Source organism: Lepidothrix coronata, unplaced genomic scaffold, assembly GCF_001604755.1.
Source record: "Lepidothrix coronata isolate B3197 unplaced genomic scaffold, Lepidothrix_coronata-1.0 Scaffold146, whole genome shotgun sequence".
Lineage (NCBI taxonomy): Eukaryota > Metazoa > Chordata > Aves > Passeriformes > Pipridae > Lepidothrix > Lepidothrix coronata.
Genome location: NW_016690326.1, coordinates 1,403,519 through 1,427,176, shown reverse-complemented (window position 1 = coordinate 1,427,176; position 23,658 = coordinate 1,403,519). Strand labels below are relative to the sequence as shown.

Genomic DNA, 23,658 nt, shown 5'->3' with positions numbered 1-23,658 from the left:
ATTCCACTGCACCATGTACCAGTCCTACATTCCATTATCTATGTGGCTGCAGCCTTTCCAGTAAAGGATCACTGTTCTAGCCTCAGGGGTTCTCCCTGGACTGTGTGTACAGGAGTCAGTCAGCTTCTAGATCAGAAATCAGCTCTAGGAGACAAAACTCCAGATATTCACCTTCCACACTTACCTAAAACGTGATTTTTATGCATCAGGTTTCTGGTTTACCAGTTTAAAACACAGCTTGGGTTGGCACTAAACCACACAGAGCCGTGGATATGAAACTATATTTTCTGACAGGTCACTGAGCTGGAGCCTCGTGTGCTCAGCCCATTTGTGGGCTCACAGCTCATTTGTGGCTGCTGTCCTGACAGTCTGACATGTGCTGTCAAGGTTCCTTTCCCAGCCAGGCTGGTGCTCCACTATTCAGCACCACTGCCCTAATCTGCAGTGGCACATACCAGTCTCTTACTTAACTACTGACGCAGAACCTGTGTCTCTGGAATCCAAATAAATCCTCCAAAACCCCCAAAATTAGTATTATCGATGGTTTCTCTATTATGCAAGCTAAATGTTTAAGGCAGCACAGGACACAAACTATGAAAAAGGTCTTTATTATTTACACAACTGCTATAGTTCCTTAAGAACAATATATACCATTTTTATTTGAAAGGGTCAGTCTTCTTTCAAATACATGAACTGCGTAATGCACAAGTGTTGGAAATGCCAAACAGCAGTCACATCACACTTCTCTAGTGCAGGCATAAGCAGCGCAAGTAAATGATATTTTAAGAACAGTATGGCTGAATATTGTATTTAAACACAGTGTTTGCACTTTGACAAGATTTAGCTAGAAGAGAACAAGGGTTTTGTTCATGCTTTGTTAGGAATGTGACTTTCCCATCTGAGGTTTAAACCCTTTATCTGGCATAGGGGAATTTTTCAGGCAGACTGCTTTTCACTGACCAAATAACAGTGGGTTTCTCTCCCTCAAACTTCATCTTTTGTTTTCCAGTAAACACTGCTTTATAGTACAAGTTCACATACTGGGGTTAATTTGCCACAGAGGTGGTACTTTCCCATGTTACTGTCTTGCACAGAGAAACACTGACATACTAATACATACCAAACTTAGACAACTTGTAATTTATAGACTTAAATACTGGAATGGGAGAGGGAGACTGTTTCTAAAGATGGAGGGAATAGAGGACTTATACAATTCATACACTGCCAAGGTTGGCTTTTTACTCAACTTTTTTTGGTCTAAATATTTCTTTCTAGTTTCAGAATGGTTTTGGTCTTTGATGGTTATGGTTGTACTTGGGCAGCAAAGGAGAGGAACGTATTTTGAGAAGTAATGCCAGAACTGAATGCAAGAAAAAGCAACTGACTTGTTTCTCCCACTTTGAGCTTATTGCTGTGATCTTTTAAAAAACCCACAACCAACCAACTGGAAGACCAAGTTTAGCAGTCATTCTGGCATTGGGTCCAGTGTCCAGCACTATTATACTCTAGCATAAAAGCAAGGAAAAGTCCAATGATCTTAGTGATGTTCCCTTCAACTCAGTGCCACACAGTTTTATTAGTGTTATTGTCCTTGCTTCTTTGAAAGATACCTGAAAGAAATAAAAGTACAGTTTTTCACAACATAAGAGGTAGGCACAAATATATCCAGGATCTTAAGATCAAAGTATGAATCTGCTTTCTTTTCTCACTAACAATGCCCCTATTGATAACCCCAAACTAGAAATGCAATCAACACCACTTATGATTTTTATTTGATTTCAACATTTTTCAGTTCCCTGATAGGTTATCTTACAGTAATTCAAAGTCATGTTTTTAGTTAGACTCTATCAGGCTTTTTAAACAAAAGAGAGGAAGGAAATGGAAACCTGTTTTATTTAAAGAGGATGGAAAATTACATCAGCTGGAAAAGTGGCTATTACATCCTTTAAGATAAAAAGGCCCATTAGTAATGGCACTCCTTCAAATAAATTCAGCACTTCAGTGAACAGTGATCCAGCATAACCTGAAAAGAACAGCCTTCCACCAGCTTCTTTAGAGAATCTGAGTGATGTTAAATGGCTTGTATTCTGATCCCACAGCTCTTCTAGCACCAGAGCTGGAACAATCTGTGGTGTGACAGTGAAGGGTTTGCAAATACTCCAGGAAAAAGAATTCAACCAATTTCACTGACAGTGTGAGTTATCCAGTGACTTTCACTGCTTTTAAGGTTTAACATTTGACTTTCTGTCTAATCAGAAACAAGAAAGAAAATTGTACCAAGCCTGCAAGGCTGTTCTTTTAAGCACTGAACAGGTGGTTTTCAAACAGCAAATTCCACACACTTTTCTTCACATGCATTGAAGCTTCAGGCTGTTGCATAAAACCATTAAGAAGAATTTTGCCCAAACACTTCAGCTAGTTATTTTCTACCAAGAATTAGGTTGATAACTGGTGCCCTGAGCACTTGGAAAACTCTTGTTCATAACACAGCAACTTGGAGCTGATGAATACTATGAAACCACACAACCAGGGTAGTGACAGAGAACCACTCTGTAACACCCCAGAGCTCTGAAGTAACTGCCAGGAAAGTTGCCACCTAACAAAGGAGCTGGGATCTGAACTGACAGCCTAACTTTGCAGGGAAAAGAGAGAGATTTCCAAGAATCAGGTTCCTTCAAATATTCTTTTCCTTTTAGGAAGCATAATTGCATAATTGGCAGTCCTGAATACTGGAGAAGTATGAAAACACAGATGCATTCTGTCAAAATCTTATCATTTCAGGGAACTTGCCCAAACACTACAACCTTATTAAAATTCTACTCAAACTGAAGGATCTTCATAACTTCATAAGTGATGCCAAAGTTCATCAGCTCCACTGTTTCTGGTCTTTGTAGAGACAACCTCAAGCAAAACATGTGAGGTCAGGGACAGAAGGAAGCAAGCAAGAATTTTGACTTTGTTCTTACCTTTCCCAATGTTTGTGATTCAGCTCCAAAAAGTCATCTAGTTTTGCTATTTCTTTGAGGTATTGAGTGAGCTTTAGAAGCTCCTTGTCTTTATCCCGATTTAAATGTGCTTTCATAAAGGGCCTTATCTACACAAAATAAATAAACTGAGTATAACCATTGGCTCACAAAAAAAATTTTTAGATTCTTTATCATTTACCATTAATTAAGGTATATTTTCAGTACTATCTCAAGTTATAACTTCTTACAGGTAGGAGGAAGAAAAACCTTTCCATTAGTGGTCACATCCAATTTGCCCTGTTCTTCCTGCAAACTGGACTGTGGGGGTTTTGCTTTGCAGCACCCTGGAACAAATTTGTTTTCTCTTGCACTTTTTTGAGCCTTCCCCTTCCAGATAGACTGATAAAATGATCTGGAATGGACTGGCACATTTTCTAATATGATTTCACAGAGATTTTCGCAAGAGGGGTTTTCAGCCCTGCATTATGAACTGTGTGGCATCACTGGAACAAGATGCTTTTTTTCAATAAAAAGCCTTTGACTACAATCAGAGCTTCTGTGAAAAGAGATGTCAGGAATAAAGCTTATCAGACAGCTGCTTTAAGCCTGGAATACATTATACCTGGGCCTTGTTTTAGTGATTCAACATTTTTGTCTGCAGCTGTTAATGACAACACCTTTCAAATCTGAGCTAGAGGGACCTCTCTGGATAATTCTCTCTCAGCAAGATCTTTGCTATTCCTGATTCTCCTTCCAATTAAGATCATCTTGTTAGATCTCATCAACTGCTACTCTTTTCACATCATGGATACTTTCAAAGAAATCTTGAATTCCTGCATTTGAAAACATCTTTTTCATTTTAAAAGAAATTTATGAAATTTCTTTTAGTACCACACTGTTCTACCATCATATATACGAAGAAATTTAGGTTTCATTCTTACTTAGAATCAGCACTAATAACGCAGCACAAACTGGTTGACAGTTGTATAAAATGAAATATTTGCTGTTCTGTGTCAAAACAGCTCAAGGTACTAATTATTTATCCAAAGAGAACACTCGTGATTACACTGGCATACTACCATGAAGTACAGTCATTTGTTATTTGATTTATTTTCTGTCTATTTAATATGACCACTCTTGAGATTGAACGTCATATATTTCAATGGTGCCTGTCAGCAATGCCCAGCTCAATTATAGCTTGCAGGTATAACTTAAACATAAATCATAATTTTATTGATTTTGGTAGTCTCTTAAAAGCTCAGTTAATAGTGAAACAAAGTTTATTTAATACTACTCTTAGGGAAATATTAATCCAGACAAATGGCACTGTAAATAAAAAATAAAATATGCAACTTTTCTAGTTAAGAATAGCCTTTCCTTATGATATGGCTAAGAAGTATGAGAAAATACTATTTGAAGGATGAAGAAAAAGTAATAATAAATGAAAATTCCAGTTTACATTACCTTGAGTCCATTTTGTGGATTCATTAGGAAGTTTCGGCCAATATCATCAAACATAATAGTATTCTTTTTGCTGTAATATTCTGAAAACTTTCCCCAGATAACACCAAGAGGCTTCACCTGGAAATACAACACATACAAGGTACCTGAGGTAAATCAGATCACATACAGGAGCTGAAAATACCATCTATAGGAACGTGATTCCAAACTTAAATAGACACTTGTATTCTTTTCCTTTAGCATTAGCAGGTAGTATGGCTTTAATAAAGGAAGATATGTGAAATAATATAACATACTAAATACTCCACACTAATGATAAGCTTTCTGTTGGTACTAAATTTTCTTGCAACCGTTACCTACTATTTGATTTGAAACCTGTGACATACAAATGCATGACTCAAAATAAAACATTAATAGAGACTTTCAGTAGCAAAAAAAATCTGTGATTCCAAGATTCTTACAGTTTTCTTGCATGAAAACTTCAGCACAACTTTATTGTTGAATATTCCAAAAGGGTATGGCAACAAGTCAGCTGAATGTAGAAAAAGATCAGGAGAAAATAGGTACTTACATCTATTAGTCCTCTTCGAGGAGTGTGCACTGTTATCATGGCAGCACTGTCCAGCATGAAAGTTATCTTGTAATTTGTGTTGGTACTCACTCCAAGCTCCTGCGTCATAAAAATTTACTATTAAAGCTTCTAATTAAGACAGTTTTACTGCTGAACAACTGGAGCCACAATTACAACACATTGTTTGTCACAGGGTGAGCAGCGGAGGATTACCAGAGACATGCTAAAAATAGATATCTGGGGCAATTTAAATTTGTTACACAATGAGAATCATAAATGTCCACTGTTCTACCATGAGAAAAAAGCTGACAGGAATTTATTTTTGCACTGTTTAGTAGCAGTAACTTAAAAACTGATGTCAGCATAAAATCAAAGCAACTTTGCAGAAAAGGCAAAATACAGAGAGGCCTTGCTCATACCTTTATGCACAACCTTTCACAAGTTCTACATGCCTCAACTTTACTACCTATAGCAACTGTGTACTGACTGCTATTTGTTCCTTACAGTGAGTTGCACAACCACAGCCCAATTTAAGATGAAATATTTGTAACAGTTCACTGTTACCATTCCCTCCTGCACATGTCCAAGACATAAGCCAGAAATCTGCCAGTTTGCACTTTAAAGATTTGATAACTCTTGAAATAAAGACTCTAAGGAAAACGTCCTTTTTAAAGCTAAAAAACTTTAACTAGATGAGAGAGCATCATTTCCATTTCAATTCCTTTCAAATGCTGAAAAACAGTAGTAAAATCTGCTGACATGGTATAACACAGATATTGCTGACGACTTCTGGTGTGTCCAACAGCAGTAATATGCAAAGCTACATAACAAGGAGAAAATATCCACTGAAGCAGCTCTCCTGAAAATATCCAGCCACATGTAACTGATTTGCTTTCATATGAAAAAGTGAATCTGGCAAATGAAAAGCACTACCTGCCTGGGTCAGTATCCTGTTATACTGACAGAACCAGCTGTTCTAGACTGTTTGAATTCCAGGCATAAATAGATGGCAAATGAGAGATTAAATTTGGTTATCTGATACTCCCTTCTTTTTAGTGCTGTTCCTGCTTTGTAGTTTAAAACAAAAACTTCAGTGCCAAGCATTGCTGGGATCGCTGTTCCCTGACAAAAACTGAAACTTTTGTAGATAAGCACTCCTGGTGCCACCAGTTTAAGGAGAAACAGCAGGTGGGATCTAGTGGTAGCAATCTCAATGGATCAAGATTCAGGAACAGATACAGAGAGAGATTCAGTAACATGAAAGGGCTGGGAAAGCAAACTAGAAATGTAGAAAGGTGACGAGTGCAGGGGAAACAGCCCAGTTTTGAACACTGGTTTTCCACAAGATCAAATCCTTGCACTACACTGACAGACACGAGATAAACATGTAACACTGCCACATGAAGTACAGTGTTTGCAAGGCTCAACACTGATTGTATTTGCACTAACTTCACTTTACAGTTCTGACTACAGGTTCCCATTTCTGAGATCATTCTGAGGCGTTTTTGTTTAGAAAAAAATTGTAGAAATTAATTATTTTGAGGAAGAGAACACTAGAAAAAAATGTGCTTTGCTCTGTTAAAACCTGAAAAAAATAGTGTATAATAATAAGTGGAGATATAAAAGCTTAAACTTGGAAAACCTTTTCCTGAGATGGAAACAAGCTTTGATTTCTAAAATACCCCGACCCACCAACCAAACACACAGCAATTCTTAGTAAGCTCATTAGATTTACAGCTAAGCCTGACAGTAAATATGTTTACCACGGGGTCAGCTGTGCAAAACTGGCTTCCTGCCCGATTTCAGTACAGAAGAAACCAGGACTGGAAGAAGAGCTCTTACGGGATGTTTAATAAGGCAGAGGAAGTCACAGAATCACACAGCTGCAATAGGAAAAGATAAATACAAAGAGTTTCCTCTTGATAACCTACTCCAGCACCTCACATCTGTCTGCTCCTTTAAAAAAAATTACATTTAAAGACTAGAGATCTATAATTAGAGGTAAGATGAAAGCAACTGTGAAGGCTGCGTGACAAATCCAAGTTTCAGTAGGTACTGACTTGTGTTTAGTTCTGCTAAATTTAGCACCTATGCTGATAGTTTGTGTGGAATTCTAAAGTTAGACTTAATCTAGTTTTTTGATGGAAACAATTTAAAGTGACTATGAAAATTTAAAATACTGAGGTTATGATTCATACGACCTCCCCAGTTTCTAACCCGTTCTGTAATGATAAGATGAGCCCAACTACACGAAGAGTTACCCAAACCAGGAACCAATCACACATTTTCAGGACAACTTACTTTCATTTTGGCTTCAATCCACTTCATATTAGTAGCAGCTGAAACAAATGGGAGAAAACAGAAAGAACACTTTATCAAAATAAGTCATTAACAGGCAAAAAATGAATAAGCCAAGAAATTGCTCACTTCATAAGTCAAATTTTTACACAAAATTTAATTTCAGAAAGATCTATCTTTATTGCAGCTTGTAGGGTTACTGCCTTAAAGACAGTCTTCCTTCATGGAAGTCTGTTCTTATCTGGAAAAGCTTACTTTTCAGATGAAGAACTAGATGAGCAGTGCAAGTGTTGAAACCATTTTCTAGATCAGCTGTTACTAAACTCTACAGTCTGCAGGACCATAAGGAATGGGGTACACCTGGTTTGAGAAATCACACTGCCTGTGCAGATTTCCTCCTGGAAGCAATGATAAGAATACATAAGGTCTGGAAAGGACAAAGTCTCAACATTGCCCACTTACCTAAGAATATGTAGAAATATTGTTCCAGACTACGAAAATGACATTTTGCAATATAATTTTAATATGGTTTGAACCCTGCTCTGGCTAAAGTCTGTTCTGCAGCTGTTGGACAGGAAATAACCCACCATGCAAAAGCAAAGGATCAACCATCCCTGTAGACAGAGGAATTTGGTTCATTTGGAAGTTCACTAGGTATTGTCTGGATGGAGATTATTTGTAAAGATCACTATCAAACAGTGTTTGAATGTTGATTATATAGTTCTGTTACTTCAAGCACTTGTTTGTTTGTACAAAGTAACACTCAGTAAAGTGATGCTGAGACTCATTGCTGTCAGCTTTTTCATGTAAGAATTACTATTTTTCTAAAATATCCCTAATAGCTGTGTGACTTACAGCCAAACACTTCTGTATTGTTTCAGATCTTGTGATTCACACTAAAAAGCAACATAAAAACCTCCCACCTGGAGTGTCTGCTCTGAATGACAATTTACTCTAAACTCTGAGGTACTGAGTATAAAACTTACACCAAATTACAATATCATAATCCTCATATGCAGAAGTCAGGAATTCATGAAGGTATGGCCTCATCAGTTCTACCCCAGTTTCAGCACACGATCTGTGGTCTAAAAAGAATATAAGAGATAAGCAATTCATTATTAAAGTATAAGTTATTAAAGTTCAGTCTGACTTTCCTATCTATCCAAAGACCTGAAGAGTTTCATGAGGGAAACACTGAGGCACTATAAGATCATGCATGAATTCATAGCAAACTACCATCCCTGTTTTAAAGGCAGAAAGAAGAAGCAGAGAGGATGTTTGTCTGTTTATCCTTAGAAGTCCTTGAGGGCTTAGCTAATAATTAAATCAGAGTTCTCTGAGTATGAGTATCTTTGAAAAGTCAGGACAAATAGTTCATCTGTGCACTTAGCAAATTTGTAACAGGACATATATGAAACAGACTCCTTAAAACCTAGTCCAGCTATTTTGTAAGCATGTATCAAGCTCATTTCAGAGATGCAAACATTGCCTGTTCCAATTCAAAAACTGTTGCCAAAACCTGCTAGCAGAAGACCTTTAAATAAAAATTTTAAACTCGGTAATGGGTTGAACTTTGATCTTAGATTGGAAACAAATCTCATCAAAAAGGAAAGCTATTATTTACTACTCACAGTTATGCTGCCATGACACACCTACATCCCAGAAAATTAAGTCAGAAGGAAAATTCTGGCTTCCAAAAAAACCAGCTTGACAGAATTTTCAGGTAAAACATGCTTTTGTGAATGTTTAGTAATAATTTGTAAATAAAATTTGAAGCTATTGTCCTACCCCCCCCAAAAATGGAGTCAATCAGGTACAGACCAGGATGACTATCTTACAATATAAAAAACACAAGGTGTCAAGAGAAAGACTATTTAGACAGAATACTAAATTGCCACTTTTTTATATCTTCTTGCAGTAAAATCAACACCATGCAACATTTTAAAAGCCCAATGCTTTTTAAAATGTGAGCAGAAGACCACAAAATCATACAAAGCAGAAGGTATGTTGTATAAGACAGCAAAGCAAAACTCAAGAAATGTGATCTGGCAAATAAACCGAGCTCTTAAACAAAAACATTCCACAAGTTGCATAAAAACTCACCAAAAAGTGTATAATCAACATCTAGAACCAGCAGCTTTTTCCCTTCTCTAGGAGGATTCAGAATTTCCACTTTGTATTCTTTAACTCTACGGGAAATTTTTAGTAGATTTTCTTCCCTAATGTAACAGTGCAAAAAGTTACAGTTAATTAAAATGCACATTCTACATTCAATAAGAAACAAACTGTTTTAATAGCTAAAACTCCTAACCTATTTTCTACTTCCACAACTTCCTCTTCGATATCAAAGTCATTGACCACGTCATCGTTATCGGGAGGTGGCCCAAGGACATCTTCCTAAAGGAATAATAATAATAATAAAGGATAACTAGAATCACAGAAGGAAAATAACAACGGATATCAAGTTTCTGTTACTGCACATTACAGGACAAAAATACTATTTAACCAAAATGATTTCAGTTAAGTAGTGGAAAGAATTACTAAAGTATACTGATGATTGATCAGATCTGAGAAGTCAGTGAATATCATAATAATAGGTTTGTACTTCAAGTCCAGAGCAATACAGGAGTTTCATGAATACACACTGCTCTCAGAAATCTTCAGGAAAGCTAACTTTACACAGAAAAATAAATGCAAACAGAAATCTACTGTACTATATAATTTATCAAATGATGACTGAAATATGCAAAATTTAAAATCGCAATTTAAATTTAATTTAATTTAATTAAATTTAACCTAATAAACAGGTAAAATATTTACCAAACTCTCTTCACGAGTGCCCATCATCATTATTTTTGTATTTGGTTTCAACTTGAGAGCTCCAAGCTTAACATCATCATCTGCAGGTTTGCCTGTAACACAAACAGGTAATATTTGAATTTTTTTACTGGGATAGATTTTAGAAAAATGTCAATACATTTCATGCTTAACTGAAATAAGCTCCCTGTAAAATACCGGATATCCCAAGCTGTATTATCATTCTCTTCCATATACAGTGTCCTGGTTTCAGCTGGGATTGAGTTAATTACCAAGTAAATGTATCAATAATAATCAATATCCGGTGATTTATAAAATGTCTGTATTCATGTTCACTTGAGAGCTAGAACTGGGAGGTAGATGCCCTGTTAGTGGGCATCTTGCCTAGGTTTAGAGGATGTTTGTCCTTAAACATCTCAGGCACCTCCATAACAAACATCAAACAAGAATAGTTACCCTTCATTTTAAGCCCAAGTAGTTTTTGACGCTCTGGTAACACTCCAGTAAGGCCTTTAAGAGACTGTTTCAGGTCCAACACTGTGTCTTCTTCTGACAGCGAGGTTATTGTATACTCCTGTCCACCCCATTTTATTATGAGAGAGAGAGACATCCTTGAAGCATATGTTCAGTATTGTTTTCTGAAAAATCTGCTGCAGGAGGAAAACAAAGATCACGTAAGGAAGAAATAGGAGAACTGCTCTTTTCAGAAGACAAACCATAACATCTATTTAAAGTATTCTTGATTTTTTATTATATTGCACATCAAAGAGCTGTTTGTTTTGCATGAGCGGATGATAAACATGTTGATAAAGTGTTGAAACAAAGGGATAAAGAGCAGTGTTAGAACTGGGGCTCTGAGTTCCACTTTGATGTATTTAGCAATGTCACATTCACCGTTCGCTGTGTGTTCTGTGCAGGTACAGCCTGTGCACTGCACACCCAGCACTCGAGCAGAGCACTGCAGCACCATAAAAGTCATTGCAAAGCTCAGAAACGTCCTCTGCAACACTTATGCAACCAACCCACCCATGGGTACCTTTACACATGCAATAATAAACCAGCAAATATTAAATACCTAAAATACATAAACACACAAAAATAGTTTCCTGAACACAACAGTCCATTTTTGGCACTGGATTTCTCTAATTCCTTTCACTGTGCATTACCTGCAGTAATACACACCCCAGGTCACATCTCACTGTAGCAATATCAATGTAGGAATTTGAAAACAAAGCCAAAACATACACCCGCACAATGCAATTACACTGTAAGAACTGCACTTGCATTGCAGTGCTGACAAAACAACCATAATTATACTATCCTTAGTTTACACAGCATCGTTTATACAAACTGTACTTAACAGTACAGTCCTACATTAAACACAGCAGAAATCCAAGATTTTTAGGTTAATGCAAAATTAAGAACGTGGTTTTGTCTGTTAGGGCTTGGAAACAGAGAATCAAGGAGCTAGAAAGGTATGAAAAGGGTGATACAGAGTGTCAGGAGATGCAGAGAAGGCCTCTGCACCACTGATGGTTAAATTGTCCTCAAAAGACTGCTATTCAAAGAGAGGGCAGACCTGTAAAAAACCTGGGGCTATCCACCTTCAAGAAATGCATTACACCAATAAATGCAGGTCTGACAACTCTAAAAAATCTCAGAATCCAAAAATCTGATTCTTCTTCCTCCCTAGCATTGTATTGTCAGTGGTTACCTGCTCTCAGACAAAATACTTCTTTTTTATGCAGTAAAAGCTACTGGGAACAAACAAGTAATTGCTCACGTATCCCCACCAAGCTCAGACCAGGTGAGAAGTAGGCTACATACAACCTGCTTGCTGAGGACACTACAAGCCTCACCTCCACACTACTGCCCCTGTGAGTCCTGATAACAAACTGAAGAGGAAAAGTGGTATCACAAAAAATGAATGGTTTTTTTTCCTTTTTTCCCTGAATATTCTCAAATCAGATAGGGACCTGATCTTATACTGTGAAAAAGACTCATGAAGAAGGGGTCTTAGAAGCACTAAGAGGTTCGACTGAGATTAAGGCTGCAATGTCAAGCAACGTTGATACATAGGGTTACTGCCATAAATTATTGCTGTCTACAATCCTTGGACTAAGTTTACAGAAAGAAGGGTTTATTTGCCTGTTTCCTTACCTGTACCATACACCTCAAATCATTCTGCAAGGAAATGTACAGGGAAAGAACTGCAAGAAAACTTCTCAAGTCTCTGTCCAGTGCTAAATCGAAACGCTCATCCCTCCAAAGCTGAGCACTTGACCAACCCTTGCTCCTTACACAACCACAGCCCCGTCACGATGAGCAGCATCAGGGACAAGGCACCTTTATCCCACACCAAACACTACGGGACCGAATCACTGAATACAGGAAAGCGGATCAGAAGCAGAGGAAGACATGGGGAGAAGGGCTCTACCATGGGGGCTGGGTGCTGTGAAATACAACTTCCTTGGGTTAATTACACCTCCTGAGCCTTCACAAGGCCCTTGGACCACCAGGAGCCAATGGATTGGAAGGTCACAGAGAAAGCGTTGAAGTCGTGTTGTGAAATTGTAGCATCGCACCGATTTATCTTGGCAGATCGCGAAGAGAGACATCCACATCTTTAAGTCCCACTAAGCAACATAAAGATAAAACCCCCGAAACACACAAAGTGCCCGATGAGCCGTACAAAGTGTGGCCCCGTAACAGGTGGGGAGCGGGGTCTGGGGCCAGCTCGGTGCCAGCCCGGGATCGCCCCCTTCCCCCGGCCGGGCTGTCCCGGCACCGACACGGCCTTGGCGAGGGGAGCTCCCACACGGCGCTGCTGCGGCCCCGGCGCCGCTCCCGCCCCGCGGGGGCAGCGGCACGGCCGCCCCCGCCTCCCTACACCGGCCCAGCCTCCCCCCGGCCCCGCCGCACCCACCGGGCTGCCCGGGGCCGCCGATCCTCCCCCGCCGCACCCACCGGGCTGCCCGGGGCCGCCGATCCGCCCTCGCAGCGCGGAGCGGCCGCTCACCGGCCGCGGCCCCGGCCCCGTCCCGTCCGCCCGCAGGAAGCGGAACTGGCGCCCGGCGGAAGCGGGAGGCCCCGGATGTGCGCGGGGCCGGGCGGGCAGCGCAGCGGGGCTGCTCCGTCAGGGAGCTCCCTGGGAGCGGGGTCGCGCAGGGAGCTGCGCCCGTGGGAGCTCAGCGCCGGGGGAGGCCGCAGAGGCGGCTTGCAGGGGCAGCTGTGCCGCCAGTGTGCCTTTTCTGTCGTTAACCTTTAAAGAAGATTGTTCCGTACCCACGGATACCGACTGGAACACCCCCTGCAGCGCTGCCCCGCTCTGAGGTCCCCAGCGCAGGAAGGACACGGAGCGAGTCCAGAGGAGGCACCAAGATGATGAGAGGGATGGAGCTGCTCTGCCATGAGGAAAGGCTGAGAGAGTTGGGGTTGTTCAGCTTGGAGAGGAGAAGCTTCGGGATGGCCTAATTGTGGCCTTCCAGGGCCTGAAGGGAGCCTAAAGAAAGATGAAGAGAAACTTATTTACAAGGGCCTGGAGTGACAGGACAAGCGGGAGTGGCTTCACACTGAAGGAGGAGGTTTAGATTAGATGTTAAGAAGAAATACTTCCCTGTGAGGGAGGTGAGACACTGGCACATGTTGCCCAGAGAAGCTGTGGCTGCCCCATCCCTGAAAGTGTTCAAGACCAGGTTGAATGGGGCTTGAAGCAACCTGCTCTAGTGGAAAGTGTTCCTTCCCACTGCTGGAGGGTTGGAATTACATGATCTTTAAGGTCTCTTCCAACCCAAACCATTCCATGATTCTGTGACTCAAAACTCCCTTAACTCCTAAGCTGACTCTCTACAGGTATATTGTTGTATCTGTTGAATCAGGGGTCACTTCTTGGCTACTGGTGGGATTCTTGGGAACTGGCTTCAGCTGCAGTGGTTTTGTGGGTGGATAACGGATGTAGAAGAAAAAATGTACTTTGCCCCAAAATGGCCTTTTGCACTCACATATTCTGCTTTACAGAAATAGTTTAAAGGGAAGACAGTTGTTGTGCAGTAGTGTGGTCTCTTATGTGAAATCACATGGAGGTGACACAGACTGTGGTTCCACTTGGTAGAGATGGTGGTAAATATGGGGAAGGAAGTGAAGATTTCAGTCCTCCATTACCTTAGGTCTTGCTGTGTTGAGAGGTTAGATAGTTTTTCTCTTTCTTTTTAATTTGGTGATAAGTAGGGAAGAGAACAAAAGAGCAGAGATAAACAGCTCTGTACTGAGTCCAAGTTTCTTTGGAGTAGCTGCTGGAACTTCTAAGAGCTATTCCTAGTATAAATAAATCTCAGTGGAGAAGGGCAGTATAAGCAAAAAGTGTGTAGAAGCCTGATTTCTTTCCTAAGTGGATATTAATTTAATGTATTTCCTGCCTGGATATGAATTTTGAGTTTGTTCTGTGTTCAGGTTTTCACGTAAAAGCACTGCTTTGGTTTCCAGAAGAGTGGTGCAAATGGGAGATTGCTGTAACGACTGTTCTTGTCAAGTTTAGTTTCTGACTGCATGTAAGTCCACTTAAAACCAGTTGCTGTGTTTGTATCCCAGTCACCAAGGATTTACTTTTTGCTTTAATGACACACAGTTGTCCTCTGCACACAGGCAGCGCGTTGCAGTAGTGCTGGGAAGCTTCCAAAACTGCAACTAGTAATTGAAGTCACACCCTGTCATGAAAATATGCACCCTCTAGGCCTTCTTAAAAATTCAGGCTACAAAAATGACATGTAGTGCGATCGCCTCTCTAGTTATAATTTTTTTAAAATATTTTTTATTGTTTTCTTGTTGGCTTTGAAAAAGCTCTCTTGAAAAAGAGGCAGTAGGGTTTGGGGTTTTGGTTTTTTTTCTGTTTGAGGAGTAATATGAAAAGGTATTTATAGGTATTTATACATATCTAGTTTCTGGCGTGATGCTGGTGTTTTAGTATCCTGGCTTTGAGGACATCCTCGAAAGATGCTCTGATCCTGACGACATTCATATGGTGCAGATAAATAATTCCATTTATTTAGCTGTGAAAACACATGGTGGTGCTCAATCCTAACGTTAATAAGTGCAAAGTGGTGATTTGATTATGACCATATAATTACAATTCAGAACCCAAACAGCATAATCTTTTCTTTGTACTGAGGAATATGTTTCTTGGTGGGTTTGCACTGTGGTAAATTAGTAAAGGCAAGAGGCAGGAAGAGCAGTGTGGAAATTCTAAAGCACATGCACGTTCCCTTTCACCTTGATGTGCACTGCTACGTCCTGGGATGCTCTAGGGTGAAATAAAAGAAGTGACTGCATGTCAGATTGATGCCTCCTGGCTCCCTTCCCGTGCCTCAGGTTCACATCACGCATTTCTGAGCGTTTTGAGCAATGCACTTCTGTGCATAACTACTGAAGCCCCAGAGCTGATCTCCTAAATTGCTGTTCATGCTGCATGTAAGAGAGAAAAAATTCCCACAAGTAACTCAGGGGGAAGCTAGGTAAGAATCCTTGAAAATTTAAAGCGGAAAACTGTGTGGAAAGCTCCAAAGGTTGCTTTGGGAATTAAGAGATTAGATCACGTCTTTGTGATCTAAGGAGTTAGAAAGCAAAAGGTGATGACGTTGCAGGCCTGAGAGATGCTAAATATTTCTCTATTCAGTGACTTTAATGGGGAGAGTCAGTGCAGATGTTAATGTGCTGCAGACTAAGAAGGGACCAACAGACAGATTTCAAGGTCTTAAAAGTTTTGGGTTTTTTTTTTTTTTCCAAATTGCTTTTAGTTCAGAAAACTCACTTGAATATGCACCAGCCTCTCTACCCCACTTATAAATTGAACCCACATTAGGAAAAAATCTAGAACAGAGCCCATATTCTGCACTAAGAGTAGAAGAATCCTTAAAATACCTTGGTAGCAGTGTATTTTACTCTTAATATGTTTTATGCTCTTTGGTTTCCTCTCACACCTCTTTTTACAGTTTCCTACAATACTTTATTGCTTTTTTCTGTCCCCTTTCTCTGTTACATAGTTTGTTCTAAGCAGGTGCTAGAAGCAGTGATGTCTGAGAATGTCATACTCCGGAAGTCAATCCCATCCCAGTGTTCCAGCCTGACTCAGCCGTGTGTGCAAGTCTCCTGCCCTGCTTATCACCACTTGACTGCAGCAGAGCAGCCAGCGGGGTGTGCTGGACACTGCCATCACTGTGCCCCAGAAATGCAGCATTTGAATGCTCCCTGTGATTCTGAGTCACTGTGACTCCAGGCACAACACTGAGTGCTGCATTCCCAGTGTTCAGTAATGCTTTAGGAGCTGGCAGCTCAGCTAGAGACATGGAAATGTCTCAGGTTTGAAATTAAACACTTTTCCAGGTTATCACTAATACAGTAAGTCTCTGTCTCCGCTTCTTTATCAATAAAGGGGAGGTTAGAGTAATATTTATGTAGTTTCCTTACAGGAGTTTTTTCAGGATTATTTAGTTAATGTTGGCACTGTGAGATGCTATAAATACTAGAGGCTTGTACCCGTGTACCATATGATTTTCCACTTTCTGAATGCAACTGTTATTCTTCTGCCACTATTCAGCCCAATGATTTTTATTTTATTTACTTCGATTCTTTGTATTCTAGATTATGCCCCACTGGCAAGGGATCTTGGGAAAGAACTGTGATGCTTTTGTTCGCTGAACAAAACCTGATTCATCCCTTTCCTTACATCACCACCCAGCTCTCCAGCTTTTCAACACAGAGATTGCTATGGCTTTCCTTTAGGTACACTGAAAATCACAGCAGCTGTTTATTTGGAGTCAGCACTCTCCAGCATTATGAAAGTGGTAAAAATATATGTAATCATAGGAGAGATTTAATTATCAAAGACACTGCAGAAGTGGTTTCTTGAAGAGAGTGAAAACAAATAGGAAATTGAGAAACTGTGACTGGCTGAATTCTAGAAAGAGCTCTGAAAAGCAGTGAGAGGAAAAATAAGGGTTGATGAGAAGCTAAGTGATGGGCAGAAATTTAGGAAATAGGGTCACAGATAATGAAAAGCAGGAATTTTTGAGATGGGGGTACAGAGTGAGAGTAGGTAAATCAGAGGGAGATGCACTGGCTCTGTTGCTATTGTGGCACCCAGTAATGCTCCCAATTTCTGTGCCTGGGTATGTGTTTCTGCCTGAATTAAAGTTTAATTAAAATTGATTCATTCCTTTGTTTAGTGAATGGGATAAAATTGCAAGAAGAGAACGGAAAGGCTTTGGGGGCTGGCTGCCATCAGTATTACACACGAGGCACCAAATTAGGTTTCACAGGCAATCTTAATTTTTGCATTATTTAACTTTTGTCTGACTTTATGCAATATAACCTACTTGTTAAGACATTCCTTTGCTATTACATATGTATGTATGAGTATTTTCTGAAACAATGGCTTGTAAAAAGCTTCAAATAAAACTGTCCATGTTATTGTCCACCTTATGCATGCAATGTCAGCATATTTTGCTGCTCTTTGAGAATTCTTATGAGGGATTTTCTTTGTAAGCAGTTTGGGGTGCTGGCATTTGTCCATCTGCATGGACAAATCAAGCTTCCACATTATCTGAACTCTGAGAAGGTCTTTTCAAAGTTTTAATGAGATGTCACCATAGTGGTGCCCTTCTGTCTTCAGTTGCTGATCACTGAAATTCTGGAATCCAAAGGCCTCTGTTAATAATGAGAGATGAACAGTCATTGAGTTCAGAATTCTCAGCCACCCAGTGTAAAATGCAGGAAAGGCTTTTAAAATTCCAGAGAAATGAAGCAGAAAGTTGAGGTGCTTTAAAAAAGCCATGTCTGACAAAACAGTGGTAATGGCACATACCTGATCTGCTCATTACAAAGCCTTTGCTTTTGTGAAGTAACACATTTACAGAATTATATGCTGAGAGATGACAGAATGAAAGAAAGGTGGGGTTCAGTTCCTATTGTTTGCTTGCAAATTGAAGCGAGAACTTTGGGGATTTGCTACAATACTTTCATGATATAATTACTTCTAAAATAATAACAGATACTTCCAGTTCAACTCCTAAAATACCTCTTACTGTCTATAGTTGTGAATATATATTTATCTCTCTCTGCTGCTTGCTGTCTTTTTGTCTCCCGTGCAGCTTTGCAGAGAGGTAGGACTTAGAGATCCTGCACCATCCCCATAACCTCAGTCAGCGTTGAACTGAGACCACAAAGAACAGAAAAGAAGTGACTCATGAATTTTTTCCATGTATGGCATGAGTAGACAAGCAGCCCCTAGAAATGAGGCCGAAATTCTTTTGCCTTATATGACACTGATTCATACTCCTTGTGATAAGGAGTGAGGTACTGACAAGTGTTGAACAAGGGCACAGTGGTGAGTGGGCTGAGCCAGGCAGAAAAACAGGGTGGCTGGAGACTGATGAAGCAGAGTGCAGGGTTTGGAGCAGTGTGTTTACCCCAGGTACAACAGGATTGACTGATAGTGGCATGATTATTAACAAGATACATAAAACAAGAGCTGCAAACATTTGTCATGCAGGGACCTGTTAAGTGACAAAGGAGGAAACCCAACTGCTGAGAGGAGACACAGCAGATCAGAGAAGCCCTGTGCACAAGGGGCTCCGTGAACCTCCTAAGCCTGACCAGAGCATGGAGTGCTTATGAGTAACAATCATATGTGTATGTCCTTAGTTTGCCTGGACATGCAGGTTGGTTCTTTCTAAAGAGAAGAATTACTGAGTTTAGGAATCCTTGCATGGACTGCTTGCTTCAAACTAAAAATTTTTCAATAAAAAGCCTGTTATTGTTTCAAATAGCATTAAAATCTGAAGCTTGTGAAAAATTGTGCTTAGCTCCTCTGTGGTACCTGCAAAAGTCTGGGACACCCCTGTCAGTTGTGCCATTTGGTCTCCTTCCTTCTGCATTGTGGACTGACTGCAGTTTGGGAGACTGGCCCAGTGTGAACACCAAGTGCAACCAGCTGAGGATGCAGCAGAGCAGAGCCCCACCACAGACACGTTCAAACTACCCTTCTGTCGGCTTAAAAACCTTTGGGTACTCAGACAGGGGTAATGTTGCGAAGCAGAATGCCAATAAGACACCCAAACCTCTTATTTTAATATCTCTGCTTCACAGAGTTAGACACTGTGTTAAAGCCATGCACTGTTAATACCCATGTCTGTGAATGCTCCAGTTCTCATTAGAGATGGAAGGAAAAAAGCAATTATTAAGTTGGCTAGCCCAACCCTAGTGAGCTACAGGATTTTCCAGTTCAGTGTATTCCCTCATTCCTCACTGCAGCAAAGTTTTTTTTCATGTTCCAGACAATGTGGCTTTGTGTATTTTTTTCAAATATTAAGGTAAAAAACATTACTTCTCTTGGATCATAATTTTTTCCATGCCACTTAGGAATGTGTGCTAGGGCCTGGCCACGCAACCTTTACAGGATGAGTAAATACTGGTGAGACTTTTCATGCAAAGGCTCTGAAGCATGAACTGGGCTGAGGGAGCTGCCTCTGGCTCAGGTCTCCAGCTGAAAAATGACAGTGCAGTAATACAGAAATCTGTTGTTTTTTTCTGGTTGATCTCACAACAAAGATGACTGGAGATTCTGCAGTGCAACACTGGAAAAAAACAGAGTCAGCCTTTAGTATTTGAAATTAATACAGCACTTTATGTTCCACAAGGCCACTAAAGAGTATTATTAAAATAGCAGGGCTGCCTTTTAAACATTTGCCCAGACACTACCTCAAATTTTGCTGACCGGCTTTTCTGAGTCATCTCCCAGACTCGCCGCTGCTCTGGCGAGTCCACGCGTCCCGGGAGGACCCCAACCGAACCCAAACCTCAACTTCTGCTATTTCGTGGGGGCGGGCGAAGAGCGTTAGCGCCAGACCCCTCTAGCCGGCGGGGAGCGTCACCTCCCCAGCCGAATTCCCGGTGCTTTCCACCCAAAATCCCCTTCCCGTCCCCGGCTCCGGGCGGGGGCGGAGGGGCCGCTCCGCGGGTGGGGCGGGGCCCGCGCATGCGCGGAGCGGGGCGGCGCGCGCGCGCAGGCGAGCGGGGCCATGGCCGCCCGTGCGCGGGGCCGCGCGGTGTCGGCGGCGCCCTGAGGCGGCGCGGCGCGGCCATGGTGCCTCGAGGAGCCGCTCTGCCGCCGGGCACCGACGAGCCGCCGCCGTCGGCGTGAGAAGCGCGGAGACACCGGGGAGCGGGAGCAAGAGGAGGGGGTGGAAGAGGAGGAGGAGGCGGCGGCGACCCCGCGGGCTCAGGTGATTCCCGCGCGCGCCCGCCGCTCCCGCGGCCCCTCCGCGCCCCTGCTTGTCCGTGCCCGTGTCGGGGCTCCCCGGCCTTCCCCGTGCGCAGCCCCCCCCCCCCTTTCCTCTCCCCGCCCTCCATCCCCCCCTTCCCCTCCCCGCTCCCCTCCTCCGCCGGCGCCGGGAGCCGCCGGGGTTACTGGAGTTCAGCGGGGCCGGGAGGATGCGCGGGGCCGCCCGCGGCGCCGGCGGTGAGCGCGGGAGTTGCGCCGGGCAGGAGAGAACTCTCCGGCTGGGGAGCGGGGCGGGAGGGTCTCGGGATTCGCTTCGTGCCTGTGCGGGCCCCGGGGATGAGCTGCGGGCTCCTGCCGCCCTGACCGAGGTGCTGCCTTGGCCGGGGGGCTCCGGTGCTCCCCGCCCTCCGTGGGGTCTGTGTTTTCCCTCCGGTCCCCTCGGCCGGCTGTGCATCCCCCAGTCCGTGCGCTGTCACGGGTGAGACACGGAGCGGAGCCGGGCACCCCTCCTGGAGACGGGCCCTGGAGCATATGGTCATGCTTATGTAAGGAGCAGCCTGCCCGTGGCGTGGAGAACAGGGCTTTTTCCATCTTCCCTACTTGTGTCATGTCAGTCGGTTTTTTGAGACCTTCTGTAGCCTTTTAAAATAAGGTTTGTGATGAGAATTCTCATTTTTCTTCCGTGCTCGAGTAGTTCCGTGTACCAAGTACACTTGTGACAGATGGAGCTCTTAGAGGGATTCTTATCTTCTGGTTGGGCTGCCTTTTTGGGGGTGTGTGTGTGGGACCTGGTGCATAAATAACGTGGTTCGGAGAATAAAGTGGAAAAAAATGTGAATTTTTTTTGTGTAATGCACGCAAGTATCAGCAAACAAGGGAAAATATTAGATACTGGAGGCATACGATGCCACTTATTTACCAAAGAAAAATGCGATTTGTGTAACGTGTTTGACTCATAAATATTAGCCATTTGTGATCTCATTCAGTATACTTTTTTTTGAAGTCTGTAGGTGTTGCGGTATTCATTTCTTATGCAGTTTTTAATAAAAGAGTTTCTGTTAACTTGTGTTTCAGACTTGGATGCTTTTACGTGTATTTCATTTAGGGGTTTTTGTCTGTGTAGTGTGTCCGTAGAGATCAAATGTGGGAGGAGAAGAAGGAAATAATTACTCTTTGATCACTTTTGTTTGTAGGTCAGTGAAGATAGATTTAAATATTAAAAAAATACTGTGTTAAGGTGGGAGCTGTTAAGCTATTGCATCCGGTAACTTCGGTTTATCTGTAACCTTGGCTTAGTTTTGCCAGTTATCTTAAATACAAGCTGCCTGTGCATGAGGAACTGTATCTTTTTTTTCTAATTAGCTTTAATAACTGTGGTAATCAGCTCTAGTTTTTGAGTCGTAATATCACTAAAGGATTCAATTAATTCATAAACTCATTATCGTTAGGAAATGGTTGTCTTTGTGACCACCATTATGTGGAAGGATCATCAGAAATCTTACAGAGCGATATAAAACTGCTGCTTGTCCAAAGCACAGGATTCACCTTGTTTGTATCAGTCTTATGAAGAGCTTCTGATGTTAGAGCCGCTTGATTCTGGTGGAGATATGAACTGAGCAACGTGTTGGAAGAAGTACTGGGGAATTCCTTCCTTTGGAGATGATGGAAAGAGATCAGTATCTCACTCCCGTTCAGCAGCTGGAGTCCATGGTGCAGATGCAGAAAGGCACATCATGCCAGTGAGATCTGAACGAATGGGTGTGTCCTGGAAAATTGTATAAGCCTGCCTTGTGTTTCATGTTGCACTCGAAAAAAACATTCTTTGAGCTGTTTGCTAAACTTGGGTTGGTTTCTTCCTCTTCACACAGAGGTGCAGATGGCTTCTCTTCCCGTCCTCTGGAACCTGGGTGATGGTTTACTCTTCTGAATCCATTTTTAGCTCCAAATGCACCTGGCAGTGTTTGATGTGGTTAGACTGGACAGTTCACCATAGTTATGCTTTTTAAGTGCATATCCAGGTCCAGCTCCTTCAGTGTGATTCAGACACCTGAGCCTGTTTCCCTGCCCTTACAGCATCTCCTCTCATTGCAGAGAGGCCCTGCTGCTCTGTAATTAGTCCTGTACTTGGGAGGAACACTCAGAAGTGGGTACTTAATCTCGTGGAGTTTCTCTGGAAGAATTCTTTGGTTGCATGTCTTGAGTTTGAACATGTTTTAAAAGGAACTTTTCTAGATATTTTCACCATTTGTTTGGTATTTCTGTTACATGAGCCTGGTGCTGCAGGAAGCTAAGCTGCCTATTTCACAGGCCTGGAAGCTGATGCTCTTTATTTACATGACTTAAACAGATAAGGCAGCAGCAGCAATGGAAACTTTATCAGCGTGGACCTAGAGAAATCTTGAAAGTTTTATTTTATGTTTTAACTTCTTACCAGTCAGGTAACTAGTTATTGGCATTGCAGATTCTAAACATAGGCTGGGTCTGTAGCTGAAATGGCTAAAAACTGTCTGAGCAACTGTGGAAGATGAAATATATTTCATCCAGCCGTGTAACTTCGTCCTGGTAACACATTTGGGTTGCAGGGGTTTTTGTGAGGCTGATGGGGCATGGCAGCTTTACTTGTGTGTCTGGTTATCCTGTGATCCAGCTCTCCGAGGTGGGATGTCACAGACTGCATCATCCCGGGCTGTCATTAGTGCTCAGTGTGCAGGTCCTCTGGGTATTCTCTCCTCTGCAGAGGCGCTTTGGGATTGCTGCCCAGATTTTCTCAGAATGTGCTGATACAAATGTGGTTAGGCAGGCTGGTAGGTGTGGGCTTGCAAACACGGCTGTGATGGCAAAAAAAAATGCTGAATAACTAGTTAATAAACCAAACCTTGGACTGGCAAGAGCCAAGAAGGACCTCAGAGCAGTTTAGTTTGTTGATTCGATCTAGATTTTCTTCTGAAGACTTTAATTAAAGATATTATTAATTATAGTTTAATTTTAATGAATTAGACTCCTGTCTTTCAGGTACCTAACTAAACTACAATCTTAAAATCAGGCAGCCCCTCTTAGTGTGACTGGGTTTGAATTGAACATATGCAGGCAGAGTGTGGATCCTGTAGGAATCCACAGAAGGATTTTGCTGCATAACTGGTGGATCTGTTAATCTTTGTTAACACATGTTAGTCCCCGAGTTCAGCTCCCTGGTCTTACCTGCTCATTATGAGAAATAAAAGACACAGGATGTTTTACAGGCTGCCCATAAATAATATAATGCATTTGCTGTA

General features: G+C 41.8%; 3 protein-coding genes across 6 annotated transcripts in view; 2 read left to right on the top strand and 1 right to left on the bottom strand.

The window, feature by feature from the left end:
- Positions 1-592: 592 nt before the first annotated feature.
- On the bottom strand, positions 593-13,147 carry UBLCP1 (ubiquitin like domain containing CTD phosphatase 1). 3 transcript variants are annotated; one of them, XM_017828223.1, is made up of 11 exons: positions 13,040-13,138; positions 10,570-10,763; positions 10,117-10,208; positions 9,608-9,693; positions 9,400-9,515; positions 8,283-8,381; positions 7,300-7,337; positions 4,999-5,097; positions 4,431-4,547; positions 2,967-3,094; positions 593-1,610 (listed from the first exon to the last, which is right to left on the bottom strand). In XM_017828223.1, the coding sequence occupies exons 2-11, from the start codon at positions 10,721-10,723 to the stop codon at positions 1,583-1,585; spliced, it is 957 nt and encodes a 318-aa protein (XP_017683712.1). In that variant the 5' UTR covers positions 10,724-10,763; positions 13,040-13,138; the 3' UTR covers positions 593-1,582. The 3 variants fall into 3 exon arrangements, with proteins under 3 accessions (XP_017683712.1, XP_017683713.1, XP_017683714.1); XM_017828224.1 differs by having other exon boundaries at positions 1,293-1,610; positions 13,081-13,147; XM_017828225.1 differs by having other exon boundaries at positions 1,293-1,610; positions 10,570-10,760; positions 13,040-13,057.
- Positions 12,435-13,381, top strand: LOC108503769 (translation initiation factor IF-2-like). The gene is made up of 2 exons (XM_017828073.1): positions 12,435-12,562; positions 12,715-13,381. The coding sequence occupies exons 1-2, from the start codon at positions 12,435-12,437 to the stop codon at positions 13,379-13,381; spliced, it is 795 nt and encodes a 264-aa protein (XP_017683562.1).
- Positions 13,382-20,281: 6,900 nt separating this feature from the next.
- The window catches only part of RNF145 (ring finger protein 145), a 48,127-nt gene continuing 44,750 nt past the window's right edge, over positions 20,282-23,658 (top strand). The window contains exon 1 of one of the 2 annotated variants that reach the window (XM_017828183.1): positions 20,282-20,387. The gene's annotated coding sequence lies outside the window, so the exon portion shown is untranslated. Of the gene's footprint in view, positions 20,388-20,605; positions 20,624-23,658 lie in introns of those variants that run through there. The other variant, XM_017828184.1, reaches the window with a different exon arrangement.

Excerpts from the sequence above, each read along its gene's own strand:
- LOC108503769 (XM_017828073.1), top strand. The coding sequence starts at position 12,435 with ATGAGCAGCATCAGGGACAAGGCACCTTTATCCCACACCAAACACTAC. Across the intron at positions 12,563-12,714 it reads GGCTCTACCATGGGGGCTGG|ATCGCGAAGAGAGACATCCA; the intron begins GTGCTGTGAAAT and ends TTATCTTGGCAG.
- UBLCP1 (XM_017828224.1), bottom strand. The coding sequence starts at position 10,723 with ATGTCTCTCTCTCTCATAATAAAATGGGGTGGACAGGAGTATACAATA. Across the intron at positions 10,209-10,569 it reads ACTTGGGCTTAAAATGAAGG|GCAAACCTGCAGATGATGAT; the intron begins GTAACTATTCTT and ends TTTGTGTTACAG. Across the intron at positions 1,611-2,966 it reads AATCACAAACATTGGGAAAG|GTATCTTTCAAAGAAGCAAG; the intron begins GTAAGAACAAAG and ends TATTTCTTTCAG.